This window comes from Bombina bombina, chromosome 1, assembly GCF_027579735.1.
Source record: "Bombina bombina isolate aBomBom1 chromosome 1, aBomBom1.pri, whole genome shotgun sequence".
NCBI lineage: Eukaryota > Metazoa > Chordata > Amphibia > Anura > Bombinatoridae > Bombina > Bombina bombina.
In genome coordinates, this window is record NC_069499.1 from 1,529,772,140 (window position 1) to 1,529,797,362 (window position 25,223).

The 25,223-nt window shown below is 41.5% G+C and overlaps 1 protein-coding gene across 4 annotated transcripts in view; it reads right to left on the minus strand.

The window, feature by feature from the left end:
* SPAG9 (sperm associated antigen 9) overlaps positions 1 to 25,223 on the minus strand; it is an 828,940-nt gene that overhangs the window by 71,389 nt on the left and 732,328 nt on the right. For all 4 annotated transcript variants that reach the window (XM_053708414.1, XM_053708433.1, XM_053708441.1 and 1 more), the window contains one exon: positions 782 to 930. In XM_053708414.1, the coding sequence (XP_053564389.1) occupies positions 782 to 930 (149 nt within the window). The remainder of the gene's footprint in view (positions 1 to 781; positions 931 to 25,223) is intronic.

The following is a 25,223-nucleotide window of genomic DNA, read 5'->3' on the forward strand; positions in this document are numbered from 1 at the left end:
CTAATACCTGAATACAATGTCACTACAAACAAGTTTTTTTTACTTTACAAAGTCAATAAAATACAGTGAACCACCAAGTTATAGAATGTTCCTGATAGGCTTCATGTTTGCCCTAAGCAGTAATGACATTACAATTAAACATAAATGCAGGCACATCTATCCCTCAAATAAGAGATTTAAAAAAAAAAAAAAAAACAACAACACTCAATTAAATCTGTAGTTTCCCTATGCACATATTTGTTTGCCCACTTGTTTTCTTTTTTTGTCACCATAACAACTCTCTGCTTAAAGGAACATTAAACACCTTGTTATTACAAGACATTTCTGTTCTGTTGATATAGAATAATAACATATCAGCCAAGTAATAATGTTTTTAAAACAAATTAACAATTGTCACTGCAATTATTTTTTAATAGCAGCTGCATTTCAAGTTCTGAGAATTAGAAATTGCTCAGAGCTCAATTACACGAAAAGGGGTAAAATAAATAATGAACGTATATTGCAGTTTTTTTATTATGCATAACTAAAAATGGTATATAAACTTCTATAGGTGTTTACTATCCCTTTAATAAAACCTTATATTATACATAATAGTTGAATCTACAAAGCTAGCTGTTCCGTGCTAGAGAAAACGTAACATATTTAACAATGGAGTACAAATCGGCATCACTTTAAGGTTTGTATAACAATATAAAAAATACTGCTGCCAGACATTTAGGATGAAAAGTATCAGAACACCATATTAACCCCACAAATGAATTAAATAACATGCACATTTTACCTCAATTTTCATGGCCTTCGGCTGCACAATGTATATTTTGTTCCTGTAACCACACCAGACCTTTTCATGTACCACAGTCATGCACCGAATGGAGTGATGAGGTCGCCCAAAATCAAGTAGGTGATAATTTGTCAAATCCCACTGGCCATCTACAACATAAGTTAACAGTTAACATACTACCATTGCTTAAAATTGTGTAAATTCTATACAGTGAAATTTCATGTGAAAACACAGATTTATATCAGTGATGGCTAACTTCCTAACATATAGGGGCCACACATCCGTGTTTTAGAAGCTTTAACACCATAAAGAAAGCCGATGTAGCATATACGTCAGCGGTCTTTTCACAGTAAGTGGTTAAATACGCATCCCTATCATTAAAAGGGTTAAGAGCTGTAGATCAGAAATTTATATGTGGCACTTAAGGATTCTAAAATATTGGCTACTAACAAATAATATATTTTCTAAAAAAGTCCACTGGCACAGGGCCTGATTAAGATAAGGTTCCATTGCATCCTCTGTCTGCTGTTCTCCCCTCCAGATGGCTTATTTGAGTTGTGGCCACCTTGTTTGTTCACACATTTTTAATTTGGCTTTTTCTTGGGGACACAAAATAGAGAGTGGCCTGAGGGCTGATTTTTTAATTGTGATAATACCTAAACTAACTGAAACTTTTTTTTTTTACTTTTAAAATTTTCAGCAACTTATATATTAAGAAAACAATATTAACCTTATCTTCCTGCGATGCACCCAAATCCTCACACAACAACATACTAGGGTCCAAATTTTCCCATCATCACAACTGCCCAATTAAAATGATAAAACAAGTGCTATTTATAAAAGGCATGGGAAAAAAATACAAGCTATGGTGAATTAAAGGGACCCTATTCCAAATTTTAAAGTTTAAAAAGATAGATAATCCCTTTATTACCCATTCCCCAATTTTGCATAACCAACACTGATATTAATACACTTTTTACCCCTGTGATTACCTTGTATCTAAGCCTCTGCAGACTGTCCCCTTATTTCAGTGCTATTTACAGACTTGCATTTTAGCCAATTAGTGCCAACTCAAGATTGTGCTCACTCTAATGGAGTGATTCGTAACTATATGGCACACATGAACTAGCAGTGTCTTGCTATGAATTGCCATAAAAATGCCCTAAAATAAAGGTGGCTTGCAGGGGCTAAAATACAGGCAAACATGTTATTCATATAACAATGTTGACTGTGCAAAGCTAGGAAATGGGTAGTAAAGGCGTTCTCTATCTTTATAAACAAACATTTTGGAGTAGACTGTCCCGTTAAACAACTTAATGCAAACAGGTAAATGACTAACACTAGAAAAATCAGCAGCTTTATATGAACAAATGGAACAGTAAAACATATGCTATAATAGTTCTAGAAAAGTACACTAATAAACAAGTAGAACATTTCCCTCTATACCAATTGTAACAATATGCATGGTTCTTCATCAGCTTTACGTGTGACATGCTAAATTATAGGAGTGACACAGAAAACCCTAGTAATGATAAAGTATAGTAGTCTCACTTTCAGTTACACTGTGAAAGGATTACCTGGCTAGCACAATCAGCCCCACATTCAAGTTTGTCTCTTGAAAGTAAAACCTATCAAAAGGCTTTCTGAAGCAAAACGAACCCCTATCATATAGCACAGTCATTGATTATCATCATCAGTTATTTGTAGAGCGCCAATACATTTCTCAGCACTATAAACATAGGTATAATATGCAAAAAGAACATTTATAAGAAGCAAATGGACAAGAGGCCCTGCCAAGAGTTGTCAACTGTTGATCACCTTACATGAAGGTTATCTACAGAACAGCTGGACTTGTAGGCTTAAATGTAAAGGGATGACTTAAAAAAAAAAAAGAAGAGAATTTTAAAGGGACAGTCAAATAAAAAAAAAAGTTCATAATTCAAATAGGGCAATTTACTTTTTACTTTTATCACCAATTTTGCTTTGTTCTTTTGGTATTCTTAGTTGAAAGCTAAACCTAGGAGGATCATATGCTAATTTCTTAGACCTTGAAGGCCGCCTCTAATCTAAATGCATTGATAGTTTTTCACCACTAGAGGGCGTTAGTTCATGTGTTTCATATAGATAACATTGAGCTCATGCACGTGAATTTACAGAGGAGTGAGTACTGATTGGCTAAAATGCAGGTCTGTCAAAAGAACTGAAATAAGGGGGCAGTTTAAAGAGGCTTAGAAACAAGGTAATCACAGAGGTAAAACATGTATTATTATAAATGTGATTGTTATGCAAAACTGGGGAATGGGTAATTAAGGGATGATCTATCTTTTAAAACAACAACAATTCTGGTGTTGACTGTCCCTTTAAGTATTAACTGTTCACCTTACATGGTAGCTAGAAGTTTATTTTTGCATATGAAATAGCGGTTTCAAAACATGAAACCACAACCCAATAAAATGGACTGAGGTTGTAGTGAGAGCAGACGATTATTTTAGCTGTCTAAATTAATTGCACAACGTCCTCATCTTATATTTCAGTGAAACAATGGAAAAACAAAATGTATGCTTACCTGATAAATTATTTTCTTTCCTGGCATGGAGAGTCCACAAATACATTCTAACTACGAGTGGGAATTCAACTCCTGGCCACCAGGAGGAGGCAAAGAACACCCAAGCAAAGCTTTAAGTATCCTCCCACTTCCCACAATCCCCCAGTCATTCAGACAAAGGAATATGGAAAGAGAAGAGGACACAAAGGGTATAGAGGTGCCTGAAGTTTAGAAAATGACAAAAGCCGTCACAACATTTAAATAAGGGCGGGTCGTGGACTCTCCATGCCAGGAAAGAAAATAATTTACCAGAGAAGCATCAATTTTGTTTTCTTTCCAATGACATGGAGAGGCCACAAATCCATTCTAATTACTAGTGGGAACCAATACCCAAGCTAGAGGAAACAGAATGGAAGGGAGGGAGAACAAGACAGGAGGACCTAAATAGAAGAAACCACCGCTTGAAGAACTTTCCTCCCAAAAGAAGCCTCAGCAGAGGCAAAAACATTGAATTTGTAGAATTTGGAAAAAGTATGCAACGAAGACCAAGTGGCCGCCTTGAAGATTTGTTCCACAGAAGCCTCGTTTTAAAAGGCCCAGGAAGAAGAGACAGCCCTAGTGGAATGAGCCGTAATCCTCTCAGGAGGCTGTTGTCCAGCTGTCTCATAGGCCAACCGAATGACAACAGAGTACATAGGCTCAAACGGAGCCTGCTGCAGAACCCTAAGAACAAGATTAACAGGTTTAAACACAGGCCTGATTCTGACCAAGGCCTGGACAATAGATTGAACATCTGGTAAGTCGGCCAGACGTTTATGCAAAAGAATCGAAAGGGCAGAGATCTGGCCCTTCAGAGTACTGACTGACAAGCCCTTCTCCCGACCCTCCTGAAGAAAAGACAGAATGCGGGGAACCTCCTAGGGAAACCCCTAGATTTGCACCAGAAAAGGTATGTACGCTACACCTTATGGTAAATCTTGCAAGGTACCGGCTTACAAGCCTGAATCATGGAATCAATAGCCTTCTCTGAAAAACCTCGTCTAGACAAGACTAGGCGTTCAATCTCCAAGCAGTCAGCTTCAGAGAATCTAGGTTTGGATGTAGAAAAGGACCCTGAAGTAGAAGGTCTTTCCTCAGAGGCAATTTCCATGGGGAAAGGACAACATCTTCACCAGATTCACAAACCAAATTCTGTGAGGCCAAGCTGGAGCAATTAGAATCACCGAAGCCTGCTCCTGTTTGATACGGGCTATCACCCGAGGAAGGAGGGCAAACTGAGAAAAAAGAAAAAATAAGACCTAAGTCCAATGGAACTGTCAGACAGTCTATCAGAGCTGCTTGCGGATCCCTTGATCTTGATCTGTATTTTGGAAGTTTGGAGTTTAGACGAGTTGCCATCAGATTCAACTCCGGAACTCCCCACCTGAATGTTATCATTGAGAGTACTTCCGGATGAAGGGCCCACTACCCTGGATAAAAGTCTGTCTGCTCAGATAATCCACTTCCCAGTTGTCCACCCCTGGGATGTGAAAGGGAGAAAGGTGACAATTGTGAGACTCTGCCCACTAAAGAACCCGAGTCACCTCCCTCATAGCTAAGGAACTCCGTGTTCCTCCCTGGTGGTTGATATACGCCACCGAAGTAATGTTGTCCGATTGAAATCTGATAAACCGTACCAAACTCAATTGAGGCCAAGCTATCAGTGCATTGAAGATTGCTCTCAACTAGGATATTTATTGGGAGGGCAGACTCCTCCTGAGTCCAAATTCCCTGAGCTCTTAAGGAACCCCAAACTGCTTTCCAATCCGAAAGGCTGGCATCCATAGTCTGCCCATAATCTCCCAAGATGGTCTCAGGAAGCATAAGCCCTGGGACAGATGGTCCTGAGAGAGCCACCAGGACAGGGAATCTCTCGTCCGGATGTCTAAGACTATCCTCTGAGAGAGGTCCAAGTGGTCTCCATTCCATTGTCTGAGCATGCATAATTGTAGAGGTCTCAGATAGAAATAAACAAAAGGAATAATGTCCATGGAAGCCACCATTAGATCAATTATTTCCATACACAGTGCCACTGATGGACAGACAGAGGACTGAAGAGAAAGACAGGAAGCAAAAAGTTTGGATTTTCTGACCTCCGTCAAGAAAATCTTCATGGAGATCAAGTCTATGATCGTCCCCAAAAAACATACCCTTGTATTTGGCACCAAGGAACTCTTTTCCAGATTCACCTTCTACCCGTGAGAGCGGAGAATCAACAGAGAATCCGTATGGGATCTTGCTAAATGAAAAGATATAGAAACAATCCAAAAAGACAATAGCAACCCCAGGTAATGCCTTGTCAGGCTAGGTGCACAAAGGTAAAAGCTGGCGACCCCCAGCTACACAATAGTCCAAAAGAATGATCCTCAGCACCTTTCAATGAATAAAATGTCCTTTATTAAATACACATAAACTATCATAGCATAACTATCCGTTTATGTGTATTTAATAAAGGACATTTTATACATTGAAAGGTGCTGAGGATCATTCTTTTGGGGTAAATGAAAAGATGGCGCCTGAACCAAGATATCGTCCAGGTATGGTGCCACCACAATTCCTTGAGATCTGGCCACTGCCAGAAGAGCTCCTAGAACCCTCGTAAAGATTTGAGGGGCAGTGGCTAGGCCGCAAGGTAGGGCTACAAATTGGAAGTATTTGTCCAAAAAGGCAAACCGCAGCTATTGGAAATGTTACTTGTGAATAGGAACATAAAGATACGCGTCCTTCAGGTCGATAGTAGTCATGAATTGATCCCTCCTGAACTAAAGGGAGAATAGAACGGTTAATCTCCATTTTGAAGGATGGAACATTGAGAAATTTGTTGAGACACAAGGTCTAAAATGGGCCAAAACGTTCCCTCTTTCTTGGGAACCATGAAGAGATTGGAATAGAATCCATGACCCTGTTCTGCCAGAGGAACTGGGACAATCACTCCTAGAGAAGCGAGACCCTTGACACAGTTTAAGAAAGCCTCTCTTTTTATCTGGTTTCCAGATAATCTTGACATGAGAAATCTTCCTCTAGGAGGACAAGATTTGAATACTATCCTGTATCCCTGGGAGACTACATCCACTACCCAAGGATCGGGGACATTGCAAATCCAAGCCTGCTGAAAGAAGGAAATCTTGCCCCCTACTTGATCCGAGATTGGATCGGGGCCGGATCCTTCATGCTGTTTTGTTCTCAGAGGAAGGCTTCTTGGATTGCTTACCCTTATTCCAAGGCTGGTTAGACCTCCATGAGGTTTTGGCTTGCTCAGGTTTGGAAGAAGAGGAAGATTTTTGTCCCTTGAAGTTGCAAAAGTAACGAAAATTAGAAGTTTGGCGACCTTTAGGTCTAACCTTATTATCCTGTGGCAGAAAAGCTCCCTTTTCACCTGTGACTGTGGAAATTATTTCAGCCAGACCAAGACCAAATAAAGTCTTGCCCTTAAAAGGAAGAGGTAGAAGTTTAGACTTGGATACCATGTCAGCAGACCAAGACTTTAGCCACAGAGCTCTGCGAGATAGAACGGCAAAGCTAGAAATCTTTGCACCCAAACAGACTATTTGCATTCTGGCCTCGCAGATCAATGTATTAGCCAGCTTTAAAGCCTTGATCCTGTCTTCCTCTATAGTAGTCGCCTCCGAAATCAGATCTGACAAGGAGTCGCACCAGTACGAGGCCGCACCAGCGACCGCCACAATATTAGCAACAGGTTGCTATTGTAGACCCTGGTGAAGAAACATCTTTCTTCTGTTAAGTGTGATCAGTCCACGGGTCATCATTACTTCTGGGATATTACTCCTCCCCAACAGGAAGTGCAAGAGGATTCACCCAGCAGAGCTGCATATAGCTCCTCCCCTCTACGTCACTCCCAGTCATTCTCTTGCACCCAACGACTAGATAGGATGTGTGAGAGGACTATGGTGATTTTATTTAGTTTTATTTCTTCAATCAAAAGTTTGTTATTTTTAATAGCACCGGAGTGTGTTATTCCTTCTCTGGTAGAGTTTGAAGAAGAATCTACCAGAGTTTTTTCTATGATTTTAGCCGGAGTAGTTAAGATCATATTGCTGTTTCTCGGCCATCTGAGGAGAGGTAAACTTCAGATCAGGGGACAGCGGGCAGATTAATCTGCAAAGAGGTATGTAGCAGCTTTTATTTTCTGACAATGGAATTGATGAGAAAATCCTGCCATACCAATATAATATCATGTATGTATATTTTACATTTGAGTATTCTGGGGAATGGTACTTCACTGGAATTACACTGTGTATATAAGACTTTAGCCTATTTGCAAGCAACAGGCTTTTTAATAACTCTTAATTTATGTTAAACGTTTTTGCTGGAATGTAAAATCGTTTTCATTTTCTGAGGTACTGGGTGAATAAAATGTTTGGGCACTATTTTTCCACTTGGCAGTTGCTTGATCTAATTCTGACAGTTTACTGATCTCTCTCACTGTTGTGTGTGAGGGGGAGGGGCCTTTTTTTGGCGCTTTTGCTACGCATCAAAAATTTCATTCAGAAGCTCATTGTTTTTTCCTGCATGTTCCGGTTCATCTTACAGAACTCAGGGGTCTTCAAAGCTTGTTTGAGGGAAGTAATCTTCACAACAGAGCTGTGAGATTGTAGTTGACTGTGATAAAAAAACGTTTATTCTTTAACTTTTTTATGCCATCAGGGTTAGTTATTCTTTGCTAATGGGAACAAGCCTTTGCTAAAATTGTGTTTTGTTTTTACAAAGTTTGATGCTGTAACCTTTTCAGTTTATTGATTTCAACTGTCATATATCTTTCTGTGCTTCTTAGGCACAGTACGTTTTTCATTGTATTTTACTTGAATAATATTTCCAAGTTGCAAGTTTAGTTGCTAGTGTGTTAAACATGTCTGATTCAGAGGATGAGACCTGTACTATTTGTGCTAACGCCAAAGTGGAGCCCAATAGAAATTTATGTACTAACTGTATTGATGCTACTTTAAATAAAAGTCAATCTGTACAAATTGAACAAATTTCACCAAACAACAAGGGGAGAGTTATGCCGACTAACTCGCCTCACGTGACAGTACCTGCATCTCCCGCTCGGGAGGTGCGCGATATTGTGGCGCCCACTACATCCGGGCGGCCATTACAAATAACATTACAAGATATGGCTACTGTTATGACTGAGGTTTTGGCTAAATTACCAGAGCTAAGAGGCAAGCGTGATCACTCTGGGGTGAGAACAGAGTGCGCTGATAATGCTAGGGCCATGTCAGATACTGCGTCACAACTTGCAGAACATGAGGACGGAGAGCTTCATTCTGCGGCTGACGGTTCTGATCCAAACAGATTGGATTCAGATATTTCAAATTTTAAATTTAAGCTGGAAAACCTCCGTGTATTACTAGGGGAGGTGTTAGCGGCTCTGAATGATTGTAACACAGTTGCAATACCAGAGAAAATGTGTAGGTTGGATAAATATTTTGCTGTACCAACAAGTACTGACGTTTTTCCTATACCTAAGAGACTAACTGAAATTATTCCTAAGGAGTGGGATAGACCCGGTGTGCCGTTCTCACCCCCTCCGATATTTAGAAAGATGTTTCCAATAGACACCACCACACGGGACTTATGGCAAACGGTCCCTAAGGTGGAGGGAGCAGTTTCTACTTTAGCTAAGCGTACCACTATCCCGGTGGAGGATAGCTGTGCCTTTTCAGATCCAATGGATAAAAAGTTAGAGGGTTACCTTAAGAAAATGTTTGTTCAACAAGGTTTTATATTGCAACCCCTTGCATGCATTGCGCCGGTCACGGCTGCAGCGGCATTCTGGATTGAGTCTCTGGAAGACAACCTTAGTTCAGCTACTCTGGACGACATTACGGACAGGCTTAGAATCCTTAAGCTAGCTAATTCATTCATTTCGGAAGCCGTAGTACATTTAACTAAACTTACGGCTAAGAATTCCGGATTCGCCATTCAGGCGCGCAGAGCACTGTGGCTAAAATCCTGGTCAGCTGATGTAACTTCTAAGTCCAAATTACTTAATATACCTTTCCAAGGGCAGACCTTATTTGGGCCCGGTTTGAAAGAAATTATCGCTGACATTACAGGAGGTAAGGGCCACGCCCTGCCTCAAGACAGAGCCAAACCTAAGGCTAGACAGTCTAATTTTCGTTCCTTTCGGAATTTCAAAGCAGGAGCAGCATCAACTTCCACTGCTCCAAAACAAGAAGGATCTGTTGCTCGCTACAGACAAAGCTGGAGACCTAACCAGTCTTGGAACAAGGGCAAGCAGGCCAGGAAACCTGCTGCTGCCCCTAAAACAGCATGAATTGAGGGCCCCCGATCCGGGATCGGATCTAGTGGGGGGCAGACTTTCTCTCTTCGCCCAGGCTTGGGCAAGAGATGTCCAGGACCCCTGGGCGCTAGAGATAATATCTCAGGGATACCTTCTGGACTTCAAATTCTCTCCTCCAAGAGAGAGATTTCATCTGTCAAGGTTGTCAACAAACCAAACAAAGAAAGAGGCGTTTCTACGCTGCGTACAAGAACTTTTGTTAATGGGAGTAATCCATCCAGTTCCACGGTCGGAACAGGGATAAGGGTTTTACTCAAATCTGTTTGTGGTTCCCAAAAAAGAGGGAACTTTCAGACCAATCCTGGATTTAAAGATCCTAAACAAATTCCTAAGAGTTCCATCGTTCAAAATGGAGACTATTCGGACAATTTTACCCATGATCCAAAAGGGTCAGTACATGACCACAGTGGATTTAAAGGATGCTTACCTTCACATACCGATTCACAAACATCATTACCGGTATCTAAGGTTTGCCTTCCTAGACAGGCATTACCAGTTTGTAGCTCTTCCATTCGGATTGGCTACAGCTCCAAGAATCTTCACAAAGGTTCTGGGTGCTCTTCTGGCGGTACTAAGACCGCGGGGAATCTCGGTAGCTCCGTACCTAGACGACATTCTGATACAAGCTTCAAGCTTTCAAACTGCCAAGTCTCATACAGAGTTAGTACTGGCTTTTCTAAGGTCACATGGATGGAAGGTGAACGAAAAGAAAAGTTCACTCGTTCTACTCACAAGAGTTCCCTTCCTGGGGACTCATATAGATTCTGTAGAAATGAAGATTTACCTGACAGAGGACAGGTTAACAAGACTTCAAAGTGCTTGCCGCACCCTTCATTCCATTCAACACCCGTCAGTGGCTCAATGCATGGAGGTAATCGGCTTAATGGTAGCGGCAATGGACATAGTTCCCTTTGCTCGCTTACACCTCAGACCACTGCAACTGTGCATGCTAAGTCAGTGGAATGGGGATTACTCAGATTTGTCCCCTCCTCTGAATCTGGATCAAGAGACCAGAAATTCTCTTCTATGGTGGCTTTCTCGGCCACATCTGTCCAGGGGGATGCCATTCAGCAGACCAGACTGGACAATTGTAACAACAGACGCCAGCCTTCTAGGTTGGGGTGCCGTCTGGAATTCTCTGAAAGCTCAGGGACAATGGAGTCAGGAGGAGAGTCTCCTGCCAATAAACATTCTGGAATTGAGAGCAGTTCTCAATGCCCTCCTGGCTTGGCCCCAGTTGACAACTCGGGGGTTCATCAGGTTTCAGTCGGACAACATCACGACGGTAGCTTACATCAACCATCAGGGAGGGACAAGAAGCCCCCTAGCAATGATGGAAGTATCAAAGATAATTCGCTGGGCAGAGTCTCACTCTTGCCACCTGTCAGCAATCCACATTCCGGGAGTGGAGAACTGGGAGGCGGATTTCTTAAGTCGTCAGACTTTTCATCCGGGGGAGTGGGAGCTTCATCCGGAGGTCTTTGCCCAAATACTTCGACGTTGGGGCAAACCAGAGATAGATCTCATGGCGTCTCGACAGAACGCCAAGCTTCCTCGTTACGGGTCCAGATCCAGGGATCCAGGAGCAGTCCTGATAGATGCCCTGACAGCACCTTGGGACTTCAGGATGGCTTACGTGTTTCCACCCTTCCCGATGCTTCCTCGATTGATTGCCAGAATCAAACAGGAGAGAGCATCAGTGATTCTAATAGCACCTGCATGGCCACGCAGGACTTGGTATGCAGACCTGGTGGACATATCATCCTGTCCACCTTGGTCTCTACCTCTGAAACAGGATCTCCTGATACAGGGTCCTTTCAAACATCAAAATCTAACTTCTCTGAAGCTGACTGCTTGGAAATTGAACGCTTGATTTTATCAAGACGTGGGTTTTCTGAGTCAGTTATTGATACCTTAATACAGGCTAGGAAGCCTGTTACCAGAAGGATTTACCATAAGATATGGCGTAAATACCTATATTGGTGTGAATCCAAAGGTTACTCTTGGAGTAAGGTTAGGATTCCTAGGATATTGTCTTTTCTACAAGAAGGTTTGGAAAAGGGTTTATCTGCTAGTTCATTAAAGGGACAGATCTCAGCTCTGTCCATTCTGTTACACAAACGTCTGTCAGAAGTTCCAGACGTTCAGGCTTTTTGTCAGGCTTTGGCCAGGATTAAGCCTGTGTTTAAAACTGTTGCTCCGCCATGGAGCTTAAACCTTGTTCTTAACGTTTTACAGGGCGTTCCGTTTGAACCCCTTCATTCCATTGATATAAAGTTGTTATCTTGGAAAGTTCTATTTTTAATGGCTATTTCCTCGGCTCGAAGAGTCTCTGAGTTATCAGCCTTACATTGTGATTCTCCTTATTTGATTTTTTCATTCGGATAAGGTAGTTCTGCGTACTAAACCTGGGTTCTTACCTAAGGTAGTCACTAACAGGAATATCAATCAAGAGATTGTTGTTCCTTCTTTGTGTCCAAATCCTTCTTCGAAGAAGGAACGTCTACTGTACAATCTGGACGTAGTTCGTGCCCTAAAATTTTACTTACAGGCAACTAAGGAATTTCGACAAACGTCTTCTCTGTTTGTCGTTTACTCTGGTCAGAGGAGAGGTCAAAAGGCTTCTGCTACCTCTCTTTCCTTTTGGCTTCGTAGCATAATACGTTTAGCTTATGAGACTGCTGGACAGCAGCCTCCTGAAAGAATTACAGCTCATTCTACTAGAGCTGTGGCTTCCACTTGGGCCTTCAAGAATGAGGCCTCTGTTGAACAGATTTGCAAGGCTGCAACTTGGTCTTCGCTTCATACTTTTTCCAAATTTTACAAATTTGACACTTTTGCTTCCTCGGAGGCTATTTTTGGGAGAAAGGTTCTTCAGGCAGTGGTTCCTTCTGTATAAAGAGCCTGCCTATCCCTCCCGTCATCCGTGTACTTTTGCTTTGGTATTGGTATCCCAGAAGTAATGATGACCCGTGGACTGATCACACTTAACAGAAGAAAACATAATTTATGCTTACCTGATAAATTCCTTTCTTCTGTAGTGTGATCAGTCCACGGCCCGCCCTGTTTTTTTTTTTTTTTTTTTTTTTTTTTTAAGGCAGGTAAATATTTTTTAAATTATACTCCAGTCACCACTACACCCTTGGCTTCTCCTTTCTCGTTGGTCCTTGGTCGAATGACTGGGAGTGACGTAGAGGGGAGGAGCTATATGCAGCTCTGCTGGGTGAATCCTCTTGCACTTCCTGTTGGGGAGGAGTAATATCCCAGAAGTAATGATGACCCGTGGACTGATCACACTACAGAAGAAAGGAATTTATCAGGTAAGCATAAATTATGTTTTCTTAAGTATCCTTCCAGTTTCCTATCCATAGGATCTTTAAAGGAGGTAATTTCCTCTAGAGGAATAGTGGTTCTCTTGGCTGATGTGAATATAGCACCCTCTACTTTAGGAACAGAGTCAGCAACAGGAAACCTTTTTTTAAAAACAGGAGACGGGGAAAAAGGAACACCTGGCTTCTCCCATTCCTGAGATATAATATCAGACATGCGATCTTGCACAGGATATAATTTCACAGATTTGGGTTTGACATCAAAGGCATCGCAGATCAAGGTATTAGCCAGCTTTAAAGCCTTGATCCTGTCTTCCTCTATAGTAGTCTCCTCCGAAATCAGATCTGACAAGGAGTCGCACCAGTACGAAGCCGCACCAGCGACCGCCACAATATTAGCAACAGGTTGCCATTGTAGACCCTGGTGAAGAAACATCTTTCTTAAGTATCCTTCCAGTTTCCTATCCATAGGATCTTTAAAGGAGGTACTTTCCTCTAGAGGAATAGTGGTTCTCTTGGCTGATGTGAATATAGCACCCTCCACTTTAGGAACAGAGTCAGCAAAAAAACAGGAGACGGGGAAAAAGGAACACCCGGCTTCTCCCATTGCTGAGATATAATATCAGACATGCGATCTTGCACAGGATATAATTTCCCAGATTTGGGTTTGACATCAAAGACTCTATTGAGTTTATTAGCCTTTTTAGGAGTTTCTGCGACTGTATTTCAGAATCCTCCAAAGTAGCTAGAGCCTTTTCAAAAGTAAACAGAGGTGCTCAAGCTTAAATCTAAAATTAACCTCCTCTGAGTCTGCTGTACTAACTACAGCAGATTCAGAGTCAGAAATCTCGCCCTCAGAAGCAACTTAAGATTCTCCTCAGATAACGGAGATAAACTGGCTAAAGCAGTCCTGGCGGAATCAGAAATACGTAAAGAAAACCTTAGAAGAAAACATAATTTATGTAAGAACTTACCTGATACATTTATTTCTTTCAAAATGGCAAGAGTCCATGAGCTAGTGACGTATGGGATATACATTCCTACCAGGAGGGGCAAAGTTTCCAAAACCTCAAAATGCCTATAAAAACCACACTCACACCTTAGTTTAACGTATAGCCAAGTAGTGAGGTGCAAAAAGGAGTAAAAAAAGATTACAAAAAGAGGAACTGGAAAATAATATTGTGCTTTTATACAAAAAAATATAACCACCAAAAAAACATGGTGGGCCTCATGGACTCTTGCCATTATGAAAGAAATGAATTCATCAGGTAAGTTCTTACATAAATTATGTTTTCTTTCATGTAAATGGCAAGAGTCCATGAGCTAGTGACGTATGGGATATAATACCCAAGATGTGGAAGTCCACAGAAGAGTCACTAGAGAGGGAGGGATAAAATAAAAACAGCTATTTCTGCTGAGAAATTAAATCCAAACAAAAAATAAGTCTCTTATAAATTTCAAGAAAAAAACTTAAAATATAAGCAGAAGAATCAAACTGAGACAGCTGCCTGAAGAACTTTTCTACCAAAAACTGCTTCAGAAGAAGCAAATACATTGAAATGGTAAAATTTAGTAAAACATAAATTATGCTTACCTGTTAGTTTCATTTGCAACAAGTGGGAGGAGAGTCCACGGCTTCATTCATAACTGTTGGGAATTAAGTACCTGGCCACCAGGAGGAAAGACACCACAGCCAAAGGCTTAAATACCTCCCCCACTTCCCTCATCCTCCAGTCATTCTGCCGAGGGAACAAGGAACAGTTGGAAAAATATCAGGATATAAATGGTGCCAGAAGATAAATACATTTAGGTCCACCCATCGGCGATACGGGCGGGAGCTGTGGACTCTCCTCCCCTCGATGGAAATAAAATTATCAGGTAAGCATAATTTATGTTTTCCATCTAAATGGGAGGAGAGTCCACGGCTTCATTCATTACTGTTGGGAACAAATACCCAAGATCTAGAGAACACTGAATGAAGCAGGGAGGGCAAAAAGGCAGACCCTAATCAGAGGGCACCACAGCCTGCAATACGTTTCTCCAAAAAACAGCTTCCGCAGACGCAAAAAAGTAAAATTTGTAAAACTTTGTAAAAGTGTGTAAGGAGGACCACGTAGCCACCTTACAAATTTGCTCCATAGAGGCTTCAATTTTGAAGGCCCAAGATGAAGACACAGCTCAAGTTGAATGAGCCGTGATCCTGTGAGGAGGCTTATGTCCCGCTGTCTCATAGGCCAAGCGAATCAAACTCCTCAACCAAAAGGACAAAGAAGTAGCAGAGACCCTCTGCCCCTTGCGCTTCCCAGAATACACCACAAAAAGAGATGTAGACTGCCTGAAATCCTTTGTAGAATGAAGATAGAACTTCAAGGCACGAATCACATCCAGGTTATGAAGTAACCGCTCCTTAGAAGAAGAAGAAGGGTTAGGACACAAAGAAGGAACAACTATTTCCTTATTGATGTTACGGTTAGACACTACCTTGGGAAGAAACCCCAAACCAGTGCGAAGCACAGCCTTAGCTGCATGGAACACCAGATAAGGAGGCTCACTTTGCAAGGCAGCCAGTTCAGATACTCTGCGTGCCGATGCAATAATCAACAGGAAGAGAACCTTCAAGGAAAGAATCTGAATGTCAATGGAATGCATAGGCTCAAACGGAACCCTCTGCAATACCTAAAGGACCAAGTTTAAGCTCCATGGGGGAGCAGACTGTCTAAAGACAAGCCTGACTTTAGACAGAGCCTGAACAAAAGATTGAATGTCAGGGAGATCAGCGAGTCTCCTATCCTGGATACCTTCACTCTGTGCCAAGGATATCCATGCTTCTCACACCAGGACAAGTAAGTCCTCCACACCTTATGGTAGATGCGACGAGTGACTGCCTTCCTTGCCTGAACCAGAGTATCAATCACACTTTCAGAAAAGCCTCTCTTGGCAAAGACTAGGTGTTCAATCTCAACGCAGTCAGCCTCAGAGAATCTAGATTTCGATGTTGAAAAGGGCCCTGCTCCAGCAGTTCCCTGCGACAGGGTAACCTCCACGGCGAAGAGGATGACACCCCACCAGATCTGCAAACCACGTCGTCACAGCCACGAAAAAGCAATCAGAATGGCCTCAACATAGTCTTTAACACATCCAAAAAAATGTAACAATTTCTCAAGAGAATTATTAGGATTAGGACACAAGGAAGGAAAAACAATTTCCCTACTAATGTTGTTACAAATTTACAACCTTAGGAAGAAATTTAAACAAAGTCAGCAAAACAGCTTTATCCTGATGGAAAATTAGAAAAGTAGACTCACAAGAGAGAGCAGACAATTTAGAAACTCTTCTAGCACAAGAGATTGCCAAAAGGAACAATACTTTCCAAGAAAGTAGTTTAATATCCAAAGAATGCATAGGCTCAAAAGGAGGAGCTTGCAAAACCTTCAAACCCAAATTAAGACTAAAAGGAGGAGAAATAGATTTAATAACAGGCTTGATATGGACCAAAGCCTGAACAAAACAGTGAATATTAGGAAGTTTAGCAATATTTCTATAAAATAAAACAGAAAGAGCAGAGATTTGTCCCTTCAAAGTACTTGAGGACAAACCTTTATCCAAACCGTTCTGAAGAAACTGTAAAATTCTAGGAATTCTAAAAGAATGCCAAGAGAATTTATGAGAACACTATGAAATATAGGTTTTCCAAATAAATCTTCCATGAAACAGACTTACAAGCCTGCAACATAGTATTAATCACTGAGTTAGAGAAACCTCTATGACTAAGGATTTCCATCCTGATGGAAAAACGGCCCTCGAGACAGAAGGTCTGGCCTTAAAGGAAGTGACCAAGGTTGTCAACTGGACATCAGGACAAGATCCGCATACCAAAACCCATACTGGTGCTATCAGAAACACATGTGATTGTTCCATCATGATCTTGGAGATCACCCTTGGAAGAAGAACTAGAGGCAGAAAAATATAAGTTGATAAGACCAAGGAACTGCTAACGCATCCACCATCTCCACCTGAGGATCCGTGGACCTGGAAAGGTATCTGGGAAGTTTCTTGTTTAGATGGGAAGCCATCAGATCTATTTCTGGAAGACCCCACATCTGAAAAAACACATCTGGATGTAAAGTCTGACGGCTGAGATAATCCGCTTCCCAATTGTCTACACCTGGGATATGAATCGTAGAAATTAGAAAGGAGTTAGATTCCGCCCAAGAAAGTACCCGTGATACTTCTTTCATTGCTAAAAGACTGAGTCCCACCCTGATGATTGACATATGCCACAGTTATGACATTGTCGGTCTGAAAGCGAATGAAAAGTTCTCTCTTTAATAGAGGTCAAGCTTGAAGAGCCCTGAAAATCGCACGGAGTTCTAAGATATTGATTGGTAACCTCGCCTCTAGAGGATTCCAAACCCTTGTGCTGTAAGAGACCAGCAGACAGCTCCCCAACCTGAAAGACTTGTATCTGTAGAGACTATAGTCCAGGAAGGACGAACAAAAAACATAATTTATGCTTACCTGATAAATTTATTTCTCTTGTAGTGTGTTCAGTCCACGGGTCATCCATTACTTATGGGATATATTCTCCTTCCCAACAGGAAGTTGCAAGAGGATCACCCAAGCAGAGCTGCTATATAGCTCCTCCCCTCACATGTCATATCCAGTCATTCGACCGAAACAAGACGAGAAAGGAAAAACTATAGGGTGCAGTGGTGACTGGAGTTTTAATTAAAATTTAGAACTGCCTCAAAAAAAAAACAGGGCGGGCCGTGGACTGAACACACTACAAGAGAAATAAATTTATCAGGTAAGCATAAATTATGTTTTCTCTTGTTAAGTGTGTTCAGTCCACGGGTCATCCATTACTTATGGGATACCAATACCAAAGCTAAAGTACACGGATGATGGGAGGGACAAGGCAGGAACATTAAACAGAAGGAACCACTGCCTGTAGAACCTTTCTCCCAAAAACAGCCTCCGAAGAAGCAAAAGTGTCAAATTTGTAAAATTTTGAAAAGGTATGAAGTGAAGACCAAGTTGCAGCCTTGCAAATCTGTTCAACAGAGGCCTCATTCTTAAAGGCCCAGGTGGAAGCCACAGCTCTAGTGGAATGAGCTGTAATTCTTTCAGGAGGCTGCTGTCCAGCAGTCTCATAGGCTAAACGTATTATGCTACGAAGCCAAAAAGAGAGAGAGGTGGCCGAAGCCTTTTGACCTCTCCTCTGACCAGAATAAATGACAAACAGAGAAGAAGTTTGCCGAAAATCTTTAGTTGCCTGTAAGTAGAACTTCAGGGCACGGACTACGTCCAGATTATGCAAAAGACGTTCCTTCTTTGAAGAAGGATTAGGACATAATGAAGGAACAACAATCTCTTGATTGATATTCCTGTTAGAAACAACCTTAGGTAAAAACCCAGGTTTAGTACGCAGAACTACCTTGTCTGAATGAAAAATCAGATAAGGAGAATCGCAATGTAAGGCAGATAACTCAGAGACTCTTCGAGCCGAGGAAATAGCCATCAAAAACAGAACTTTCCAAGATAAAAGCTTAATATCAATGGAATGAAGGGGTTCAAACGGAACACCCTGAAGAACTTTAAGAACCAAGTTTAAGCTCCACGGAGGAGCAACAGTTTTAAACACAGGCTTAATCCTAGCCAAAGCCTGACAAAAAGCCTGGACGTCTGGATTCTCTGCCAGACGTTTGTGTAAAAGAATAGACAGAGCAGAAATCTGTCCCTTTAACAAACTAGCGGATAAACCCTTTTCTAAACCTTCTTGTAGAAAAGCCAATATCCTAGGAATCCTAACCTTACTCCATGAGTAACTCTTGGATTCACACCAATATAAATATTTACGCCATATCTTATGGTAAATTTTTCTGGTAACAGGTTTCCGAGCCTGTATTAACGTATCAATAACCGACTCCGAAAAACCACGCTTTGAGAGAATCAAGCGTTCAATCTCCATGCAGTCAGCCTCAGAGAAATTAGGTTTGGATGGTTGAAAGGACCCTGCATTAGAAGGTCCTGCCTCAGAGGCAGAGACCATGGTGGACAGGACGACATGTCCACTAGGTCTGCATACCAGGTCCTGCGTGGCCACGCAGGCGCTATCAGAATCACCGATGCTCTCTTCTGTTTGATCCTGGCAATCAGTCGAGGTAGGAACGGAAATGGTGGAAACACATAAGCCATGTTGAAAACCCAAGGGGCTGCTAATGCATCTACCAGCACCGCTCCCGGGTCCCTGGACCTGGATCCGTAACAAGGAAGCTTGGCGTTCTGGCGAGATGCCATGAGATCCAGCTCCGGTTCGCCCCAACGAAGAATCAGTTGAGCAAACACCTCCGGGTGAAGTTCCCACTCCCCCGGATGAAAGGTCTGGCGACTTAGAAAATCCACCTCCCAGTTCTCCACACCTGGGATGTAGATCGCTGACAGGTGGCAAGAGTGAGACTCTGCCCAGCGAATTATCTTCGAGACTTCCAACATCGCTAGGGAACTCCTGGTTCCCCCTTGATGATTGATGTAAGCCACAGTCGTGATGTTGTCCGACTGAAATCTGATGAACCTCAGTGTTGCTAACTGAGGCCAAGCTAGAAGAGCATTGAATATTGCTCTTAATTCCAGAATGTTTATTGGGAGGAGTTTCTCCTCCTGAGTCCACGATCCCTGAGCCTTCAGGGAGTTCCAGACTGCACCCCAGCCTAGTATGCTGGCAACTGTTATTACAATCGTCCAATCTGGTCTGCGAAAAGTCATTCCTTTGGACAGATGAACCCGTGACAACCACCAGAGAAGAGAATCTCTGGCCTCCTGGTCCAGATTCAGTAAAGGGGACAGATCTGAGTAATCCCCATTCCACTGACTTAGCATGCATAGTTGCAGCGGTCTGAGATGTAGGCGCGCAAATGGCACTATGTCCATTGCCGCAACCATTAAGCCGATTACTTCCATGCACTGAGCTACTGATGGGCTTGGAATGGAATGAAGGACACGGCAAGCATTTAGGATTTTTGATAACCTGGACTCCGTCAGGTAAATCTTCATCTCTACAGAATCTATAAGAGTCCCTAGAAAGGGAACCCTTGTGAATGGGAACAGAGAACTCTTTTCCATGTTCACTTTCCACCCATGCGACCTCAGAAATGCTAGAACTATCTCTGTATGAGACTTTGCATTTTGAAAACTTGACGCTTGTATCAGAATGTCGTCTAGGTACGGAGCCACCGCTATGCCTTGCGGTCTTAGTACCGCCAGAAGCGAGCCCAGAACCTTTGTAAAAATTCTCGGGGCCGTAGCCAACCCGAAGGGAAGAGCTACAAACTGGTAATGCCTGTCTAGAAAGGCAAACCTTAGGTACCGATAATGATCTTTGTGAATCGGTATGTGAAGGTAGGCATCCTTTAAGTCCACTGTGGTCATATACTGACCCTCTTGGATCATGGGTAGGATGGTTCGAACAGTTTCCATTTTGAACGATGGAACCCTTAGGAATTTGTTTAAGATCTTCAGGTCCAAGATTGGCCTGAAGGTTCCCTCTTTTTTGGGAACCACAAACAGATTTGAGTAAAAACCTTGCCCTTGTTCCGTCCGCGGAACCGGGTGGATCACTCCCATTACTAAGAGGTCTTGTACAAAACCCAGAGCTATCGCGCTTGCCTCTTAACTCAGGCAAATTAGATAATACTTCTTTCATAACATTAGCCATATCATGCAAAGTGATTTGTAAGGGCCTTGATGTACTTGGCGCCACAATCTCACGCACCTCCTGAGCGGGAGGCGAAGGTACTGACACGTGAGGAGAGTTAGTCGGCATAACTTCCCCCTCGTTGTCTGGTGATAATTTCTTTACCAGTAAAGACTGACTTTTATTTAAAGTAACATCAATACAATTGGTACACATATTTCTATTGGCTTTTAAACATAATGAACAAGTAGATTCATCTGTATCAGACATGTTTAAACAGACTAGCAATGAAGGCTAGCAAGCTTGGAAAAAATCTTTCAATACATTTACAAGCAATAGAAAAAAACGCTGCAGCGCTTTTAAAAACACAAAAAACTGTCACAGTTGAAATAACAATGAACTAATTCAGTTATAGCCAACAATTTTAACAGTAAATGTATGAATTTAGCAGAGGATTGCACCCACAAGCAAACGGATGATTAACCCCTCAATACCCAAAAACGGATAATCAATTTATGATTTAACGCTTTTATCACAGTCAAACACACTGTCACAGGTCTGCTGTGACTGATTACCTCCCTCAAAAATGAATTTTGAAGACCCCTGAGCTCTCTGGAGACGTCCTGGATCAAGGAGGAAGAAGCAGGAAGACTGTGCTAGAATTTTAACTGCACAACAAGGCGCTAAAAAAGGCCCCTCCCACTCATATTACAACAGTGGGAGACCTGTTACAACGGTTTCTATGCAGAAATATACGTTAGCCATATGGAAAAAAATCATGCCCAAAAAGATTTATCACCAAAGTACCTCACAAAACGAATAACATGCCAGTAAACGTTTTAAAAACAACTTTCCATTGTTATGCAAAGTTATCACTAAGCCTGCTACCAGTCGCTTCTACTGCAGTTAAGGCTCATACATTTATTTCAGTATTAACAGTATTTTCTCAGTCAAATTCTAGTCCCTAGAAAATAACTCAACTGCGCATACATTTATCAGCCTGATACCAGTCGCTACTACTGCATTAAAGGCTGTACTTACATCATATGGGTAACAGCAGTGTTTTCTTAGTCAATTCCATTCCTAGAAAATATTACTGCACATACCTCATTTGCGGGGGACCCCGCATGCTATTCCCTTTTCTGAAGTTACCCTACTCCTCAGAATGTGCGAGAACAGCCAGTGGATCTTAGTTACGTCCGCTAAGATCATAGAAAACGCAGGCAGATTCTTCTTCTAAATACTGCCTGAGAGAAAAAACAGCACACTCCGGTGCCATTTTAAAATAATAAACTTTTGATTGAAGAATAATTATCTCCTCTCGCGACCTCCTTCTTTGTTGAGACTTGCAAGAGAATGACTGGATATGACATGTGAGGGGAGGAGCTATATAGCAGCTCTGCTTGGGTGATCCTCTTGCAACTTCCTGTTGGGAAGGAGAATATATCCCATAAGTAATGGATGACCCGTGGACTGAACACACTTAACAAGAGAAAAGGCCCCTTGAACAATACGATGATGGTCTAACCACCAAGTCAGAGAGAGTTGAATGTTGGGATTTAAGAATATCAATTGTGACATCCAAGTATAATCCCTGAACCATTGATTCAGCATACAAAGCTGCAGAGGTCTCATATGAAAACGAGCAAAGGGGATTGCGTCCAATGCTGCAGTCATGAGACTTAAAACTTCCATGCACATAGCCACTGAACGGAATGATCGAGACTGAAGGTTTCGACAGGCTAAAACCAATTTCATGTGTCTCTTGTCTGTTAAAGACATGGAGACTGAATCTATCTGGAAACCTAAAAAGGTGAACCTTGTCTGAGGAATCAAGAAACTCTTTGGTAAACTGATCCTGCAACCATGTCTTTGAAGAAACAACACTAGTTGATTTGTGTGAGATTCTGCTAAATAAAAATATTGAGCCAGTACCAAGATATCGTCCAAATAAGGAAACCCTGCAATACCCTGCTCTCTGATTACAGATAGAAGGGCACCGAGAACCATCGAAAAGATTCTTGGAGCTGTTGCTAGGCCAAATGGAAGAGCGAGAAATTGGTAATGCTCGTCTAGAAAAGAGAATCTCAGAAACCGATAATGATCTGGATGAATCGGAATGTGAAGATAAGCGTCCTGTAAGTCTATTGTGGACATGTAATGACCTTGCTGAACAAAAGGCAGAATAGTCCTTATAGTCACCATCTTGAAAGTTGGGACCCTTACAAAACGATAAAAAAATTTCAGATCCAGAATTGGTCTGAATGAATTTTCTTTCTTTGGGACAATGAATAAAAACCCAGACCCTGTTCCTGAAGCAGAACTGGTATAATTAACCCTGAAAGCTCCAGATCTGAAACACTTTAGAAAGGCCTGAGCTTTCACAGGATTTGTTGTAACGTGAGAGAGAAAAAATCTTCCCACAGTAGGTCTTATTCTGAAACCTATTCGATACCCTTGAGAGACAATGTTCTGAATCCACTGATTCTGAACAGAATCTGCCCAAATGTTTTGAAATAATTTTAATCTGCCCCCCACCAGTTGAACTGGATTGAGGGCTGCACCTTCATGCAGACTTGGGGGCTGGCTCAGAAAAGCAAACAGCATAGCCCTCTAGAATATAAAGAGAGCAAGGAGTATAAAGGAAGTGGGGTAATATAACAAAAAATATTTGGCGGCAAGTATGACCCACGACACAAAGGGGAGTGGAATTTTTTGGCGCCAACCAACAGCCGGAAAAATTACGCAATAATAGCATTTTTGCGCCCTTGCGAGCCTAGATTTGCCCTCGAAATTAAAGGGACAGTCAACACCAGAATTTTTGTTGTTTAAAAAGATAGATAATCCCTTTATTACCCATTCCCCAGTTTTGCAATACCAAAACAGTTATATTAATACACTTTTTACCTCTGTGATTAACTTGTATCTAAGCATCTTCTGACAGCCCCCTGATCACATGACATTTTATTTATTATCTATTGACTTTTATTTTAGCCAATTAGTGCAGTGTCTGCACCAAGCTACGTACGTGATCACAATGTTATCTATATGGTTTACATGAACTAGCTCTCCCCTGCTGTGAAAAGCAAATAAAAAAGCATGTGACAAGAGGCGGCCTTCAAGGGCTTTGAAATGATCATATGAGCCTTCCTAGGTTTAGCTTTCAACTAAGAATACCAAGAGAACAAAGCAAAATTGGTGATAAAAGTAAATTGGAAAGTTGTTTAAAATGACATTCCCTATCTGAATCATGAAAGTTTTTTTTGGATGTGACTGTCCCTTTAAGGAAAAACAAGTCAAATTAGAAAAAAAGACTAAACCCTAGGTAAGAAAATATTAGAAAAAACAATTTATGTAAGAACTTACCTGATAAATTCATTTCTTTCATATTAGCAAGAGTCCATGAGCTAGTGACGTATGGGATATACATTCCTACCAGGAGGGGCAAAGTTTCCCAAACCTTAAAATGCCTATAAATACACCCCTCACCACACCCACAATTCAGTTTAACGAATAGCCAAGAAGTGGGGTGATAAGAAAAAAGTGCGAAAGCATATAAAATAAGGAATTGGAATAATTGTGCTTTATACAAAAAAATCATAACCACCACAAAAAAGGGCGGGCCTCATGGACTCTTGCTAATATGAAAGAAATGAATTTATCAGGTAAGTTCTTACATAAATTATGTTTTCTTTCATGTAATTAGCAAGAGTCCATGAGCTAGTGACGTATGGGATAATGACTACCCAAGATGTGGATCTTTCCACGCAAGAGTCACTAGAGAGGGAGGGATAAAATAAAGACAGCCAATTCCTGCTGAAAATAATCCACACCCAAAATAAAGTTTAATGAAAAACATAAACAGAAGGTTCAAACTGAAACCGCTGCCTGAAGTACTTTTCTACCAAAAACTGCTTCAGAAGAAGAAAATACATCAAAATGGTAGAATTTAGTAAAAGTATGCAAAGAGGACCAAGTTGCTGCTTTGCAAATCTGATCAACCGAAGCTTCATTCCTAAACGCCCAGGAAGTAGAAACTGACCTAGTAGAATGAGCTGTAATCCTTTGAGGCGGAGTTTTACCTGACTCGACATAGGCATGATGAATTAAAGATTTCAACCAAGATGCCAAAGAAATGGCAGAAGCTTTCTGGCCTTTTCTAGAACCGGAAAAGATAACAAATAGACTAGAAGTCTTTCGGAAAGACTTAGTAGCTTCAACATAATATTTCAAAGCTCTAACAACATCCAAAGAATGCAACGATTTCTCCTTAGAATTCTTAGGATTAGGACATAATGAAGGAACCACAATTTCTCTACTAATGTTGTTGGAATTCACAACCTTAGGTAAAAATTCAAAAGAAGTTCGTAACACCGCCTTATCCTGATGAAAAATCAGAAAAGGAGACTCACAAGAAAGAGCAGATAATTCAGAGACTCTTCTGGCAGAAGAGATCGCCAAAAGGAACAAAACTTTCCAAGAAAGTAATTTAATGTCCAATGAATGCATGG